Below are 14,819 nucleotides of genomic sequence, written 5' to 3' on the forward strand. Positions count from 1 at the left end.
AATGCATACCGTTTCTTCTATAAACCTGCTCTGAGGCAGGTAGATTACAGTGTGAAAAATTTTTGTTGGTAAAAAAAAAGTGTTTAGAGGTCATCGGAAAATGATCGACAATTATATCAGGAAAAAACTGTGTAAGTTGCGCTGTCGGCTAGTGCAAAACACATATAACTTAACATATCAAAACTGTCACTTTTCAAATTTAGCTCGAACCTTGTGTTCAAACAAAATTATTCTAGATTTTTTGCTTCTCGAACAAGTCAACTGCGGTATAATAGCAGTATGACCTCGTTTGAAATAAAAGATAGGATTCACATCAAGAATCTGAAGCTACAGACCATATTGGGACCAGACCGCTGGGATCAATTGAACCCTCAGCGATGTCAGGTGTGTGTAGACATTGGTACGGATTTTGCGATGTCATCTGCCATGGATGATTTGAAATTTTCTTTGAATTATGCGACTATTAGCAAGGACGTCGCTCAGCTGGTCAGCAACAGGAAGAATTGGCTGACTGTCGGTAATTTGACTCGATCGATATACAGCTTTCTGAAGAATGACTCCGATTACAAGAGCGGAGTTTTAGACCTCACTGTATCGTTACAATGCCAGGATGTCCATTTAAGAACCACTGATATATCTTGCGTGATCAGAGATGATCTGTTCGATCTATGGCGGATCCATAACTTGGAACTGTTTTGTGTTTTAGGTGTTTTCACTTTCGAAAGGTTGCAGAAGCAGAAAATTTCCTTGGACATGGATATTTTGTGGCCCAGGGGAAGCGACAACCACAAGTTACTCAGATCTCTTATCGACAAAACAGCCGTTTACCTTGAAAATTCCAATTTCAAAACGGTGGAAGCGTTAGTGGAGTCAATAACTCAGTTGGTTAGCCAGCAGATCAATATTCCAGAAGAAAATTTTAGCGTACAGGTGAAAGTAACTAAACTAAGCGCAATAACGGATACGGATGGCGTTGGTGTGAGTTGCAAAAGAAGTGGCATTGAGATAAATTGCGAAGACTTGGTCACTACAAATGAGAGTACTACGAATGACTTAACATTCAACCTCCCAATTGAGAACGGCTCCGGTACAATATTCAATGGCCAGTGGAATAAAGCATATTTGGCGTTCGGTTCAAACATAGGAGACAGGCTAAACTTTATCACAACTGCCTTCTCCCTACTACAAGCAAATCCGAAGGTAAGGCTTGTAAACTCTTCATCGTTATTTGAGAGCGAACCAATGTATTTCAAAGACCAACAGCCGTTCATGAACGGCTGCGTAGAGATAGAAACAACGTTAGACCCTCAAGCATTACTGGCATTTTGCAAAAAAATAGAGTACGAAGAGATCAAAAGAGTGAAGCATTTTGACAATGGGCCGCGCTCTATCGATCTGGATATTATAATGTACTCGAACAGCGACGGCGAGCATGTGCTAGTGAACGATCAGAACTTGGTTATTCCGCATCCGAGAATGTTGGAGAGGACATTTGTGTTGGAACCATTGTGCGAATTAATCGCACCTGAAATGTTGCATCCGATCACTGCTGAACCGATAACGCATTATCTGTCTCAAATCTATGAGATGGACAATGACGAGAATAACCTTTGGAAGCTGATTCCACTACCATCATTACAGAATGAATCGCATAGATTCCTAAAGTTCAAAACCGTCACGAAATTTGACCCCGTGCATACGAGTGTGACCCATCGGAGAACAGTATCACCCACGTATGTCATGGGTATTTTTAACACGACGCCTGACTCCTTTTCGGACGGAGGGGTCTTTTATCAAAATTCCAAAGAGCAGATCCTCTCCAATGTCAAACAGATGTGTGCAGATGCGCTGGAACTACACGACCAGGTGATTATTGACATTGGTGGGTGTTCTACAAGACCAAATTCAGCTCAGCCGTCACTAGATGAAGAAATCGAGCGGACAATTGAAGTTATTAAAGCTATCAGAAACTGCCCCGATTTGAACCAAGAAAAGGTTCTGATATCTATTGATACTTACAGATCCACTGTCGCGGAGAAAGCGATAGAAACTGGGGCGGATATCATCAATGATATATCTGGTGCGTCGTTTGATCCTAGGATTCTCGATGTTGTTGCAGCAAACCCATACGTTGCATACGTGATGTCACACATACGGGGCGATATCAATACTATGAGCAAGATGACACATTACGATACTCCGAAGGAGTTTACTACCGAGGGGACCGATTACATTTTCAACGAAATATGTGACACTAAGGCGACCCATTTCGTTAGAACTATAGGGCGTGAAATGTCCCAGACGTACCAAACCGCCTTGAGGAAAGGTGTCAGACGTTGGCAAATAATAATGGATCCCGGTTTGGGTTTTGCTAAAAAGGGCACCCAAAACCTTGATCTTATCAGACAGGTGCCGTTATTGAAGAACTACTCCTTCGTCAACAGCAACACTGGGGGGTATACGAATCTGAGAAATATCCCAGTCCTGATTGGACCGTCGAGGAAGAAGTTCATTGGGGCCATTACTAAGGAAAAGGTAGCAGCCGATAGGGATTTTGCCACGGGCTCCCTCGTAACTGCATGTGTAGGATTTGACTGTGATATCTTGCGGGTACACAACATCAAAAACTGTGCCAAGAGCATAAAAATAGCAGATGCCCTTTATAAAGACGTATAAACAGACTATTTTCAACAAGAAAATCATATGATACAGCACGCTCTTTTTTTTTTAACGAGCTGGCTCGATCACACAGAGAAAAGGTGGAAAGACAGAGAAATTAGTGCTAAGTGCAATAGTATATTATACATCTTCGTAGAAACTTACAATATCTATATATATATGTGATACAAACCTTCAAAAGGCGCTCCGTCACGTTTATAAGTGAGCCATCTCCCGTGTGATTACGATCTAAGCAGTCTCTGGACAGTCTCTAGAGATGTGACCAGATTGGTTACAGTTATAACAAACTTTGTCACCTGGGCCATCTGGGCAGTCTCTGGAGATGTGACCGAAGTTACCACAGGAGTAACATTTGGTGTCTTCCTGTTGACAGTCTCTGGCCAAGTGGTTTGGACCACCGCACTTGTAACAGGACATACCTCTGCCACCAGCAGCCTGTGCTCTTGGCTTTCTTGGTTCGGTACAGTCCTTGGAGATGTGGCCTGTCTGGTTACAGTTGAAACAACGCTGGACGGAACACTCACTCTTGACGTGACCGGTCTCACCACAGTTGTAACACTGCTTGTGCTCGACGGTTCTTGGCAGAGTACACTCGGACTGGACGTGACCTGGCTGGCCACAGTTGTAGCACAGTTTGTCGGAGTCACACTCCTCAGCCAAATGGCCGATCTTACCACACACAAAACAAGCTTTAGAGGACATTATGGTTCACTTTTCGTTGCTTGATTTGCAGGTCCAAAGCAAGTGTACCAAAACTCCAGCTGCATCTCCAAGAGTTCATCAACTTCCTTGATGCCCATTCCATTTTTGTTTTATACAAAAATTTTCCACTGACCCAAAAAAATTTTCCGTCACGTTCAACGGCAGAGAGAGAGCGATGCCCTCGACTGGTGTGGTCAACTGTTACTTGGTGCGGCCGCTTCCCACTGCTCCAGGGGAGACATGTCTGTCACTTGCAGTCCGTAATCAGCCGTAGCATCAAATACCTCTGTAGCGGCAAACCGTGCGTTTTCCAGTTCTTGCCATTCAAAGTCTGTCAACGGTCTTTTCTTCGCATGTACGAGCACTGTGCTGTACACTGACGAGAACTGTTTCAGTTCTTCGATGGCTAGTAGGGCAAGCACTTCCGGTGCGAGCACGTAAGTGGCGAAGTCCTTGACCCCCCACCATTTTATGGTTGGTGACGGGTGGTTCGATAATTGGTCGCCGAACTTCTGTAATATTTCATTCCCAATGCATATCTGCCGCTTCAACCCGTAGAATCCAGCGGTGAAGTCGTGTACGTCCAGTGCGGACAGTTCTTCAGCGGTTACGAATGGCCTCTTTGATTTTTGGAAAACAGATTTAGCGTCGTTGTAGTACGGAGATATCACTTTCCCCTTCAGTATCTGTTCCACAACACTCATATACGGCCGGATCTTTCTGACCATCTTTTGTTTGTACAAAATCGGCGGGAGCTGGAACTTCTCCTCCAGTTGTTTCTTTATCTCATCGGCGGGGTGTCCTTTATCTTGTCTCGGTCTCTTGGGGGACGGAAGTTCCATCAGTTCATCGTCATCTTCGCCGTTGATTATGGACAAGATATTGCGTGTTTTGTCCAGATTTGTCGCTGGCGTTGTTTCATTCAGATTAATATCCAGTGATCGAGACATGATACTATATTTCTTGTTCGTCTTAGGCGTTGTTTCATTCAGATTAATATCCAGTGATCGAGACATGATACTATATTTCTTGTTCGTCTTAGGCGTCACGCTTGAATTCCCTCTGTCACCTGTCAAACGAGTACTACTTGTGCCATGTGATCTCTTGTGAATCAATTCTGCGATATTGACCGGAGGTACATCCCCAAAACTTTTATCCCTGCCACGTTTCGTCATCTTGCTAGAGCGGCCATCGTTATTTGGAAGAGCTTTCTTACCACTTTTCATAAGCGCCTGCTTTGAATCAGGTTTCCACTTGTAAACGCTGTTCTGGTAGACAAAGTCCTCATTTTTACCCGAGAAAAGTTTACCACGACCAGCATCGGTTCCGTCCCTCATACTTGCTCAATTTATGCTTCTGATATTCGTGGCCCGGCCTTGCCAAGTGGAATTGTGTTGAGTGCCACCATAACAGCCTCCAATACAAGTATAATGTGCTTTCTATACTGGGAAATTATATTTTATAAGAACACATCGAGAGAGAGACAGAATAGAACAGCCGAAACTACAGATTGTACGCTTTCGTCAGATCCTCAACACCGCTAAGAACCCACGATTAGAAGGGTTTCGTAGCAACAGCCACCTTCTGTTCATCTTTATATAGTACATGACACTGCAAATATTGTAACCTCTAATCGCATTGTTACCGTAACCCTTACAGTACTTTTCAGCAGTTTACCGACATCTGCTGCGAGTGCACGAATACATCAAAATTCAGAGTGCTCCATGTACACCACTTGCGATTGGAAGGGCGTATTCACTTTTCTATTGCAGTGGCGCCCTGTGCACTGTCCTCTCTTCGTTACATCAGCCACTTGTTTCAACGCTTCAAAAGGCTGGGAAAAGAAAACAGTAGAGGGGAACTAAGTATTGTACTCATATCGTGATCCATCCTTATTCTTTTGTACTTCTCACTGGGAAAAACTGTTGGGTGGACAAACCTGGTCGATTTACTGTTCACCTCTACTAAGTACAGCATACAAAGAAGAAAACTTAAACTATGCAAGGTATGTCTTTTGTTGAGCACGTTCAGTGAGCATGGTGAAACGTGGAAAAAAGAAAGGTTTCTTGCAGTATGTATTCTCTACCAGCATTCTACACTAGCTAATGGGGCATGCGTGGATGAGTAGAGGCCTTAAACGTTTCTTGCAAAGTTGCACGATCTTATAGTCGTCATGGTGAGTTGCTTTGAGATTACAAAATAGCATGAAAAAACCAGCTCTACTCAAACACAACCGATGTCTCAAGTGCCACACAAATATTATGCTCAATTCAACGATACTCCTGTTCACAGAATGATTAGCCTTCTTGAATTTCCCAGTCCCTTTTAAACGTATCAAAAAATAAAATACATTCAGATCTCAAGTCTCTTTGGGTAAAGTCAAGAAACAAGTGACTCAAAAGGGTAAGAACCTAGTGACTCAATGACTGTACAAGAAACCTCTTTTCTAAAAAGAGCCGTGGTTACGGCCGCTTTATCCAACGATCTTTCCGCTTCTTTTATCCAGGACACTTTGAAGAAAGAAAACATCGAAAATGTCGAGGATGACAGATTCCTCCAAGTAGCATCTTCCTCAAAATCCAGATTTGGGGCTTCTGGTAAATCCCAGAACCAAGTCCATCTACTGAATTTTCACAGTTCCGGGAGTTACGCAGCATATACTAGAGCAGACGGATCATTGACCGTTTGGTTTCTTGGAAGTAAAGGTGACTTCCACACGAATGAAACACGAAAAAAACTTGTTCCAAATGCTGCTGGTTCAGACAGGGTAGTTACCGCTATATCGTGGAACCCCAATGAACCAGCTCAGTTTGCTACTTGCTCCAATAACAATGAAATCTGCTTCTGGGACGCCGATGACGATGTCAGTAGAATAAAAAAACTACTTGTGGGACATGCCAAGGTGAAGGTAAATAGAGTACTGTTCAGCACTGGCGGGAAGTGGATATTATGTGTTGCGAGAACAGAGTTTCTATACATACTCGATTCTTTAAAGGATTACAAGCAAGTGTGCAGCTATAAGTTGCCTAAGGAACTGGACTCTGGCGATGGGATAACGTCCATATGCTGGAGTAATTCTAATGACTACTTTTTCACTGGATGGAGAAGTGGTAAGATTGTACTCTTCCAAATTGATGCTCTCGGTCAAGTAAGCCTAAGGTTAAATACAAATGGTCACCGCAATTCAGTAACCTCCCTTAAATTTGATCCGCTTGGAAGATACCTCATCAGCGGAAGTTCAGATGGGACCTTCACTATATGGGATGCAAGTAATATGGTTTGTAAACGATCCTTCAATGATATCGGTGCCTCTGTTGTCTCTATCGACGTGGATCATTTGGGGAAGATTATTGCTGTTTGTTCTGGAGATGACAAATTGCGTTTCTATGATATGAATACTGGCCATCTGATTGAGTTGGTAAATGTAAATGGATTAAAATCTGACATTGTCTTCAAGTTTTTCCCAAACAAATCATGGTACATCGTTTCAACTGGGAATGATGTATTGACTGTGCATCAATCCAAAGCTCCAGATGAGCTAAACTACTGGCAAGTTGCCCGGGACTCGGAGTACAACGCTATGCACTCTCGTCCCGAAAGGCCAAACCACGCTACAGAATTTAAATCCTCCTCCTCCAGAGGAGCCGCTAGAGCACGGCCTGGGGCGCCTCACACACAGGGAGCAATTGGGAAAAACAAACCTCGAGAATCTCTGGCGAGACCTTCTAGATTTAACAGGGATGAATACAGGGATTCGGAAAGAGAAGCAGGTAGATCTCGACCTTTTAGATCAGGTAGATTTACCCGTTGAGAATGTCACAGTTATCACTAACCTTCCGTCTTTTAGTATAGAATAGACTGTTCAGCATAATGCCCATTTGCCGTTCGTTTCTGTTTATTTACATGTAGATCTGTCATGACAGTATATATATAATATATATGCCACTCTTTCATAGTCTTCTTTACCTGCGAACGTCTATTAGTTCAATAAGAATTCAATCTTCGAATAATAACTTTCTTCGAAAAGTGTCTTGAGCTCATCTTTTGTGAGCCATTTGTGCTCAATCTCAGTACTGGGTGTTGAGCTAAACTGTCCAGCTACAATGTGCGATTTTACCAAAAAATCACACAACTTATTCTCAGCATCTTCTATGACAGCGACCGGTTTCGCTGATACAGACCAAATATTAATGCTCTCGCCACCAATTTGTTTCAAGCCCTCTTCCGCAGTAAGATGGAGAGGCTTGTCATCTTGGGTTGGAAACGTTGGAAATCTCCAAGGGTTTTTGTCGTTGTCCTTGACAACCAGATAGAGAGAGTTTCTCAGTTTCCTTTCTAAACTGGTTAGAATCCCCTTCTTGTCATCTTCCGTCTCAGTAGGATTCAAAACAATTGGTCTCATGATACCGCTGTCATCCTGGGAGTCTTGTCTAGGTAAGGTAACTTCCTGTTTCATTGATCTTTCTCTATTATGCTTCAGATTTGGGGCACCTTTCGGATACCAAACACCAGGCTGTTTTACTGTGGGATTTTTCTGTGCACTGAGAAACTTGTGTTCAGACAATGTACCCTTTTTGAAGTAGTAATAAGAAGGGAAAGTCCACATCAGCCTTTTTTCCAACTCCGCTTGGTACTGTCGATACTGCTTCTCAAAAGTGGATTCTTGTGGACTTATCAGTGGGATCCTGGACAAAAGCATTGTCACCCGTAGCGCAGGTGCAACGCTTTTGCTTGCCAGACTCATTCTTGGGGAGCGAGAATACTGCCTAGTGTCTCTTCTGTTTGTTGTCAATGCTTGTAGTGTCTTTGAGAACCTAATTTTCAATAGTGCATGAAATCAATTAATAGCAAAATTCCGTTTTCATGAGAGAACAGAACACAGTGATAACATGCCAAATGAAAAACTTCACGGGAAGAAAGCTTTGGATACTGCTATGTACGAATGGCAAATTATTGTAATAGTTATACATGTCATATTTGTTTATATCAACGTAGCTACGTCGAAATCTTAGTAGGTGACTAGATATTTACCGTACCTAATGTTGCGCTGGTGGTTGTTGGTTAAGCATACTCATTAGGGAGTTCAGCTGAGCTTGTGGGTCAACACCTGGTTGCTGCTGTTGTTGTGGTGGAGGTATTATGTTGCCTTGTTGTTGGGGTGCAACGACACCGTAGCCCCCCATCTGCTGAGCATACATATCATTTTTTGGGGGGTATCCTTGAATTGGAGGTTGCATCTGAGGATACATCTGGTTAGAGCCATTGTATCCAGCCATTTGTGGTTGTGGTTGCGGCGGTTGTATAGGTGCTTGACGCTGTTGCTGATAGTTATCTCTTTGATTCTTGTTGGATTTAGGTGCATTCCTGCCAGAATCAGTAGGCATTTTCTGAGATGTTGCTTTTGATGAAACACCTTCACCAACAATGATATCGGGCTCCTCGTAAACCATGTGGGCTACCAATGGTTGACCCCCAGTACCACCCCATTGGGCCTCAACAGACCACTTTCTGTCGGCGTCTGTCAGTCTGTGTATTGGGATAATGCTGTAACCATGCTGATAATCGCAACAATCTCTTGGCCCAAAACCAACCCCCCAACGTGTCCTCAAGGGCAAAGATCCATCTTGATTGAAATTCATGAGTGCGTTTTCCGCCTCGCGTCTGGAGTAGACTTTTACAAATGCGTGTTTTCTGTGGTTATTCAAGATAACGCTTTGCACTTCAGCGTACGGTTTCAAAAGGCTTGCCAAATCCCATTCCTTCATGTTCATGGGGACACCGCCGATGAATAAGGTCCTACTTAACACTTTAATACTCTCTGGAGGTAAGCTTGGATCATATGAGAGAGGCTTAGTTCTGAAATGTGGGTTTTGTGGGACATTCATCTCCTCAGGATACAGATGGTGATTATTAGGACCAAAGTTCTGATTTATGGCACCGTTGTTATACGTCGTCACTTCCTTTCTTGCAGGTGGAGACCTCGATCTGTTCCTCCTCGACGCATAACCTGCAGTTTGGCGCTCCCTATCGCGCCTACTCCCATACTCCGTTACTCTGTGTTGCTTCTCGCGTTGAGGATTGTTGTTTTTAATATCAGAATGGCGCCTCGAATTCTCCTTGTGTTGCTCTAGCTCTCGCCTTTGCTGTTCCTGTTGCTGTTCCGCTCTGGTCAATAGGTCTCTTTGTAGCGACACCAACAGCTTACGCAGAGCATCATTCTGTTCCGATTGATCTTCGGAGCACAGATTTGTTGGCATCTCCACCGCTGGTAAGTACTGTACAGGGTTCAAGGATTTTAATATTTGGCCAGCTCTCTCGACAGGATCAGAAGACAACTGTGGCTCTGAATTTTCTCCGCCATCAGACTTCGTCAAGGATGAAAGGCCTGTTGCCTCCATGGAGAAGCATTTCGCTCTTACAGCGTTCAAGTACCCCTTCTGGAAGAGACCAGTTCTATCCCAGATATCGATCAAAGTTCTAATCTTGTCTTTATGATCTTCGTTGCTTTTACCAATTGCATCGGTCAGCAATTCTTGAATCGACTCTCCCAGTGTGTAGACACCGTGAGCACAAGTTCCGGGTTTAGCATTAGGTTTAATGTAACCGTGTTTATTTCTAGCTTCGTCCAAGTACGCTCTCCCAACGGAGTCGATAATGTACAAAGACCCCAGTTTATGGGATGGTTCGCAAGTCTTTGAATAGTTTATTATGAGAGAGATAATTTCTTCCTCTAGCTCGATATTTTCAAGTGCAATAGCGGTTAGTCTTTTAATACGAGACCCAGAGATACCCGATTTCAGTTCTTTCACTGACTCCAAGGTACGCGCAACTTCTTGCAAAGTTGGGGTTTCTGTAATTACTTCCTCTTGGCTCATGATATGTATTGTTTTTTATAATCTCCTCGTCGTGGTCACTTTTAATGTAACTCTTCGGGATATTTTCTTCGTGAAATAAGCTGTGTTATTCTATTATTTTTCTTTCTTTCTTCTACCTTTCCCAATATCCGCTGAAATAAAAACCGTCAATCAAAAAAATAACGGTAGCAGAACGAATAACTAGAGAGAGAAAAGCTTTTTCTTGGAGATACGTCCCGTTCAAAGCTAAAGAATACAGAAAAAAAAGTAATACGGGGTTTGTTGTAGAAAAAACTAATTTAATACTTTAGTACAATACAGAAATAAGTGTGTTAGTTTCTACTATTATCGAAGAACTAACTATTTGATGAGTTGGGATCAGGAATAACAATTATCGCTCACCTTTTGAGAAAGGAGGAAAGGAACGAAGGGAAACGCAACAAAGGATTCGCCGTTTTTTATATTAAAAAAAGACATGAAATTTTTTCCTCAGTGAAAATATTTAGAGGCGGGTAACGGCTGTTGTTTCTAGATTGGGAAGCCTCTTCTTACGGGAAGCTCATCGGAGGACTTGTTTCCGGGGTGAGAGAGGTTGTTATGTTGTAGTAGAGCAGTGTAAGGGAGATCCTGGTGTTGAGAATGAGTGCTATTCATAAACTTTCGATTCAGGGGATTCGGTCTTTTGATTCAAATGACAGGGAGACAATTGAGTTTGGGGCGCCGCTGACGCTTATTGTAGGGATGAACGGATCTGGGAAGACAACTGTCATTGAGTGTTTGAAGTATGCTACGACGGGTACATTGCCGCCGAACAGTAAAGGTGGTGTGTTTGTGCATGATCCAAAGATCACTGGTGAGAAGGACGTTAGGGCCCAGGTTAAACTGGCGTTTTCCAGTGCCAACGGGCTGAATATGATCGTGACGAGAAACATTCAGTTGCTGGCCAAGAAGACAACGAATACTTTCAAAACGTTGGAGGGTCAATTGGTCGCTATAAATCAAAGCGGGGAGAGAACAACGCTTAGCACAAAGTCCATGGAGTTAGATACGCAAGTGCCGCTGTATATGGGTGTCCCGAGTGCCATCCTTGACTACGTTATCTTCTGTCATCAAGAGGACAGTTTGTGGCCGCTAAGTGAACCCTCAAATCTGAAGAAGAAATTCGACGAGATTTTCCAAGCCATGAAATTTACCAAGGCCATTGATAACTTGAAAGTGATAAAAAAAGACATGGCTGTAGAGATCAAACTGCTGCAACAGTCTGTGGAACATTTGAAGATTGACAGAGACCGGTCGAAAACGACTAAGATAAAAATTCAACAATTGGAGGCAAAAATTGAACAGTTTAGACAACAAGTGAAGAATATCGAATCTCAGATACTGGATATAACGGGACAATCGGATCGTCTTTTCAAATCGAACCAAACGTTCCAAGAAGTATTGTCTAAAGTGGAAAATTTGAAAACTTTGAAATTGGCCACCTCCAATGAAATTGAAAGGTTGTCAGCGACTATCGAATTGCTTGATCTCCCCAAGGACGAGTTGTCCAGCCTCTTGGATAACTTCTCACTGACTTTGCAGCAACAGGAATCGAAACTTGATCAAACGCAGTATGAAATCAATCAACTGAAAAATCAACTTCAAAATGCATACATTGAAAAGGACGATTTGATTAGGAAAGAGGCTGAACTGACATCAAAGAGACATGATTATGAACAGCTCAAACACGATAGGTTAACATTGATAGAGGAATTCAAACAGAAATTCCCTCTTGACCTATCGTCGGATTACCCCACAGAGTGTTTACGTTTGTTGAGAGACTACAAGAAAACTTTGGAATCGGACGCCCAAATGGTCAAAGCAGAGGGAGAAAGCAAACTGGCCAAGATTGAAAACCATGTGGCCGAGCAGGTGTATGAAGAAACCGTTCAGAACCAAAAGTTGGAATATTGTATCAGGGATAAGACTGATTTAAAGAAAAGAATAGATTGGTTGGAAACTGAATTAAAATCGAGCGACGTTTCCGAAGAAACTCTGGAAGACGAAAAGAAGGCATTGACAGAATTAAATGGCCAATTGGCAAATTTTGAAAAGGGAAACGCAAGTGAAGAAGTTATCAAATTGCTGAAGTTGAAAAATATGGATATCCTTTCTGCGGAAGAGGAACTGGAGAAAATTCAAGAGCAAATTCTGAAAACTAATCAACAAACAGATCTTTTTGCCAAATTAGGCTTAATTAAAAAATCTATAGAGGAGAAGAAAGGAACCGTCACTGATTTGGAAGAAACTTTGCAGAAAAATGATATTTCCCAAATCCTGCCTACTCCCCTGAACAATGAAGATCTGGATTTGGAATTCAAAAAATTCTACATCTCATTACAAAAGGACATTGCATTATCTAACATAGTACTGCATGATAAAGAAAATAAACTATCTGAAATCACGTTCCGGCTCGATTCATCTAATGCTGATATTGAAAGAAATAAGGCCGAAATTCAAGCATTGACACTTCGCCTAGATGCTGAGTTACCTGAAGATTGTCCAATAGATGAATACGATGAAGTTGTCGCCGATGCTGAATTGTCATATAAAACAGCTTTAGAAAACTTGAAAATGCATCAAACAACTTTGGAATTCAATCGCAAAGCTTTAGACATTGCCCAGAACAAGGACTGTTGCTATTTATGCTCTCGTAAGTTTGAAAATGTTGAAGTAAAAAGTCGATTGTTAGCTGAACTAAAGAAGAAAACCGATGCAAACTTCGAACATACGTTGGTGACGGCTGTAAATGAAGAGAAGGAGTTTTTGCATAATTTGAGAACAATGGAAAAGGACATTATCAGTCTACGGAATATAAAAGAACAAGTCAAAAAATTGGAGGAGCTTAAACCATGTCTAGTTGAAGAGCATACAAGCACGAAGGCCAGTTTGGAAGAAATCGAAAATTCTAATCGTAAGTTGAAAGAGAAACGGGAAGTTTGTGAAAAGACACTACGTCGCACAATTGAACAGATTGTGGACAACTCCAAAGAACTTAACTTGTTGGAGGCAGAGTTTAAAGGACTATCAAAACAGCTAGAAATGTACAATAATTCAAGTGGTACACTCCAAACAGTAGATGAGTTGAGAGCAGAACAGAAACAAAAAAATGACTTGTTACGAAAGTTGAGAAAAGACATCAACGATTTGCAAGAAGAGAGGGAAAGGAAGACAAAAGAACATAATTCCTTAATTAACATGGTAAAAGAGAAAACTTTGTCCATTCGTGAGATGGAAAGTTCTGTGGCTTCAGAAAAAAATATCCAACGTGAGTATTCAGCAAAAAAAACAGAGCTTAATGATATTGAGCATCATATTCAAAGTATCAAAAGCGAAATTGAAAAGACCAAAGGTGAAAAAGAAAAGAAACAATCCCAATACAATCGCCAAAAGTTAGGTCTCAAACTTCTGACAGAGAAGAGCCAGACTGACATTATAAATATCACTAAAGCATGTGATAAACTTGGTGGGATTTTAGACAAGGTGCGCCAATACGAACAACAAGATTTCAATGCACTAGAAAAATGTCAGGATACTATAAAACAGGCCGATTCGACGTTAAAAAATATTGAAAAACAGCTGAACGAGAAAACTGAATACCTTTATATGGGGCGTCAAAAATTGCAGGATTCTAACAATGAAAAGAGGAATTTGAGAGATAATATCGAATTGCTGAACCTAAAGGACAAGTTACAATCGATAATTGATAATATCAAAAGATTGGATGTCAGGAACGCTGAAACAGAAAGAGAAAAGTACCAACAAGAGTCTGAGAAATTACGAAACCTGTATGAAGGACTCAGTGCAGAAAATGCTGGGAAACTAGGTGAGATGAAACAGCTTCAAAACCAAATTGATTCCCTATCCTTACAACTGGGCTCAGATTATAAGGATGTTGACCAAAAGTACCAAAAAGAATGGGTAGAATTGCAGGCTAGGACTTTTGTTACTGACGATATTGATACTTATTCTAAAGCCCTTGATAATGCAATAATGAAATACCATGGGTTGAAAATGGAGGATATTAATCGCATTATTGACGAATTGTGGAAACGTACATATAGCGGCACTGATATTGACACGATAAAAATTCGGTCTGAGGAGGTGAATAACACTGTTAGGGGAAAATCTTACAACTATCGTGTTGTTATGTTCAAACAAGATGCAGAATTGGATATGAGAGGTAGGTGCTCTGCAGGTCAAAAGGTTCTAGCATCTATTATTATTAGGCTTGCCCTTTCTGAGACATTTGGTCTCAATTGCGGTGTCATCGCACTTGATGAGCCCACTACAAACCTAGACGAAGAAAATATTGAGAGCTTAGCACAGTCATTGCATAATATCATTCAAATGCGGAAGTATCAAAAGAACTTCCAGCTTATTGTTATTACCCATGATGAGAAGTTTTTGATGCATATGAATGCAGGGCAGTTCACTGATCACTTCTTTAAGATAAAGAGAGACGATAGACAAAAGTCACAAATTGAATGGGTTGATATTAACAGAGTTACAGAATATTAATTACGGCCAAGCTGGTTTATTCGT

At 41.7% G+C, this 14,819-nt stretch overlaps 7 protein-coding genes across 7 annotated transcripts; 3 read left to right on the top strand and 4 right to left on the bottom strand.

Moving 5' to 3' along the window:
- Positions 1-279: 279 nt before the first annotated feature.
- On the top strand, positions 280-2,676 carry FOL1 (trifunctional dihydropteroate synthetase/dihydrohydroxymethylpterin pyrophosphokinase/dihydroneopterin aldolase FOL1; the record flags this gene model as incomplete). Its single annotated transcript, XM_022608482.1, has 1 exon — positions 280-2,676. The coding sequence occupies one exon, from the start codon at positions 280-282 to the stop codon at positions 2,674-2,676; it is 2,397 nt and encodes a 798-aa protein (XP_022464974.1).
- Positions 2,677-2,907: 231 nt separating this feature from the next.
- Positions 2,908-3,381, bottom strand: GIS2 (mRNA-binding translational activator GIS2; the record flags this gene model as incomplete). Its single annotated transcript, XM_022608483.1, has 1 exon — positions 2,908-3,381. One exon carries the CDS (start codon positions 3,379-3,381, stop codon positions 2,908-2,910), a length of 474 nt encoding a protein of 157 aa, XP_022464975.1.
- A 194-nt stretch (positions 3,382-3,575) lies between these two features.
- On the bottom strand, positions 3,576-4,718 carry RTC4 (Rtc4p; the record flags this gene model as incomplete). The annotated part of the gene is made up of 1 exon (XM_022608484.1): positions 3,576-4,718. The coding sequence occupies one exon, from the start codon at positions 4,716-4,718 to the stop codon at positions 3,576-3,578; it is 1,143 nt and encodes a 380-aa protein (XP_022464976.1).
- Positions 4,719-5,803: 1,085 nt separating this feature from the next.
- TEX1 (Tex1p) lies at positions 5,804-7,192 on the top strand (the record flags this gene model as incomplete). Its single annotated transcript, XM_022608486.1, has 1 exon — positions 5,804-7,192. One exon carries the CDS (start codon positions 5,804-5,806, stop codon positions 7,190-7,192), a length of 1,389 nt encoding a protein of 462 aa, XP_022464977.1.
- Positions 7,193-7,360: 168 nt separating this feature from the next.
- MRPL17 (mitochondrial 54S ribosomal protein mL46) lies at positions 7,361-8,125 on the bottom strand (the record flags this gene model as incomplete). Its single annotated transcript, XM_022608487.1, has 1 exon — positions 7,361-8,125. One exon carries the CDS (start codon positions 8,123-8,125, stop codon positions 7,361-7,363), a length of 765 nt encoding a protein of 254 aa, XP_022464978.1.
- Positions 8,126-8,417: 292 nt separating this feature from the next.
- NRD1 (Nrd1 complex RNA-binding subunit) lies at positions 8,418-10,256 on the bottom strand (the record flags this gene model as incomplete). Its single annotated transcript, XM_022608488.1, has 1 exon — positions 8,418-10,256. One exon carries the CDS (start codon positions 10,254-10,256, stop codon positions 8,418-8,420), a length of 1,839 nt encoding a protein of 612 aa, XP_022464979.1.
- A 618-nt stretch (positions 10,257-10,874) lies between these two features.
- RAD50 (MRX complex DNA-binding subunit) lies at positions 10,875-14,795 on the top strand (the record flags this gene model as incomplete). The annotated part of the gene is made up of 1 exon (XM_022608489.1): positions 10,875-14,795. One exon carries the CDS (start codon positions 10,875-10,877, stop codon positions 14,793-14,795), a length of 3,921 nt encoding a protein of 1,306 aa, XP_022464980.1.
- Positions 14,796-14,819: the final 24 nt, after the last annotated feature.

The sequence above is a fragment of the Huiozyma naganishii genome, chromosome 6, assembly GCF_000348985.1.
Source record: "Huiozyma naganishii CBS 8797 chromosome 6, complete genome".
NCBI lineage: Eukaryota > Fungi > Ascomycota > Saccharomycetes > Saccharomycetales > Saccharomycetaceae > Huiozyma > Huiozyma naganishii.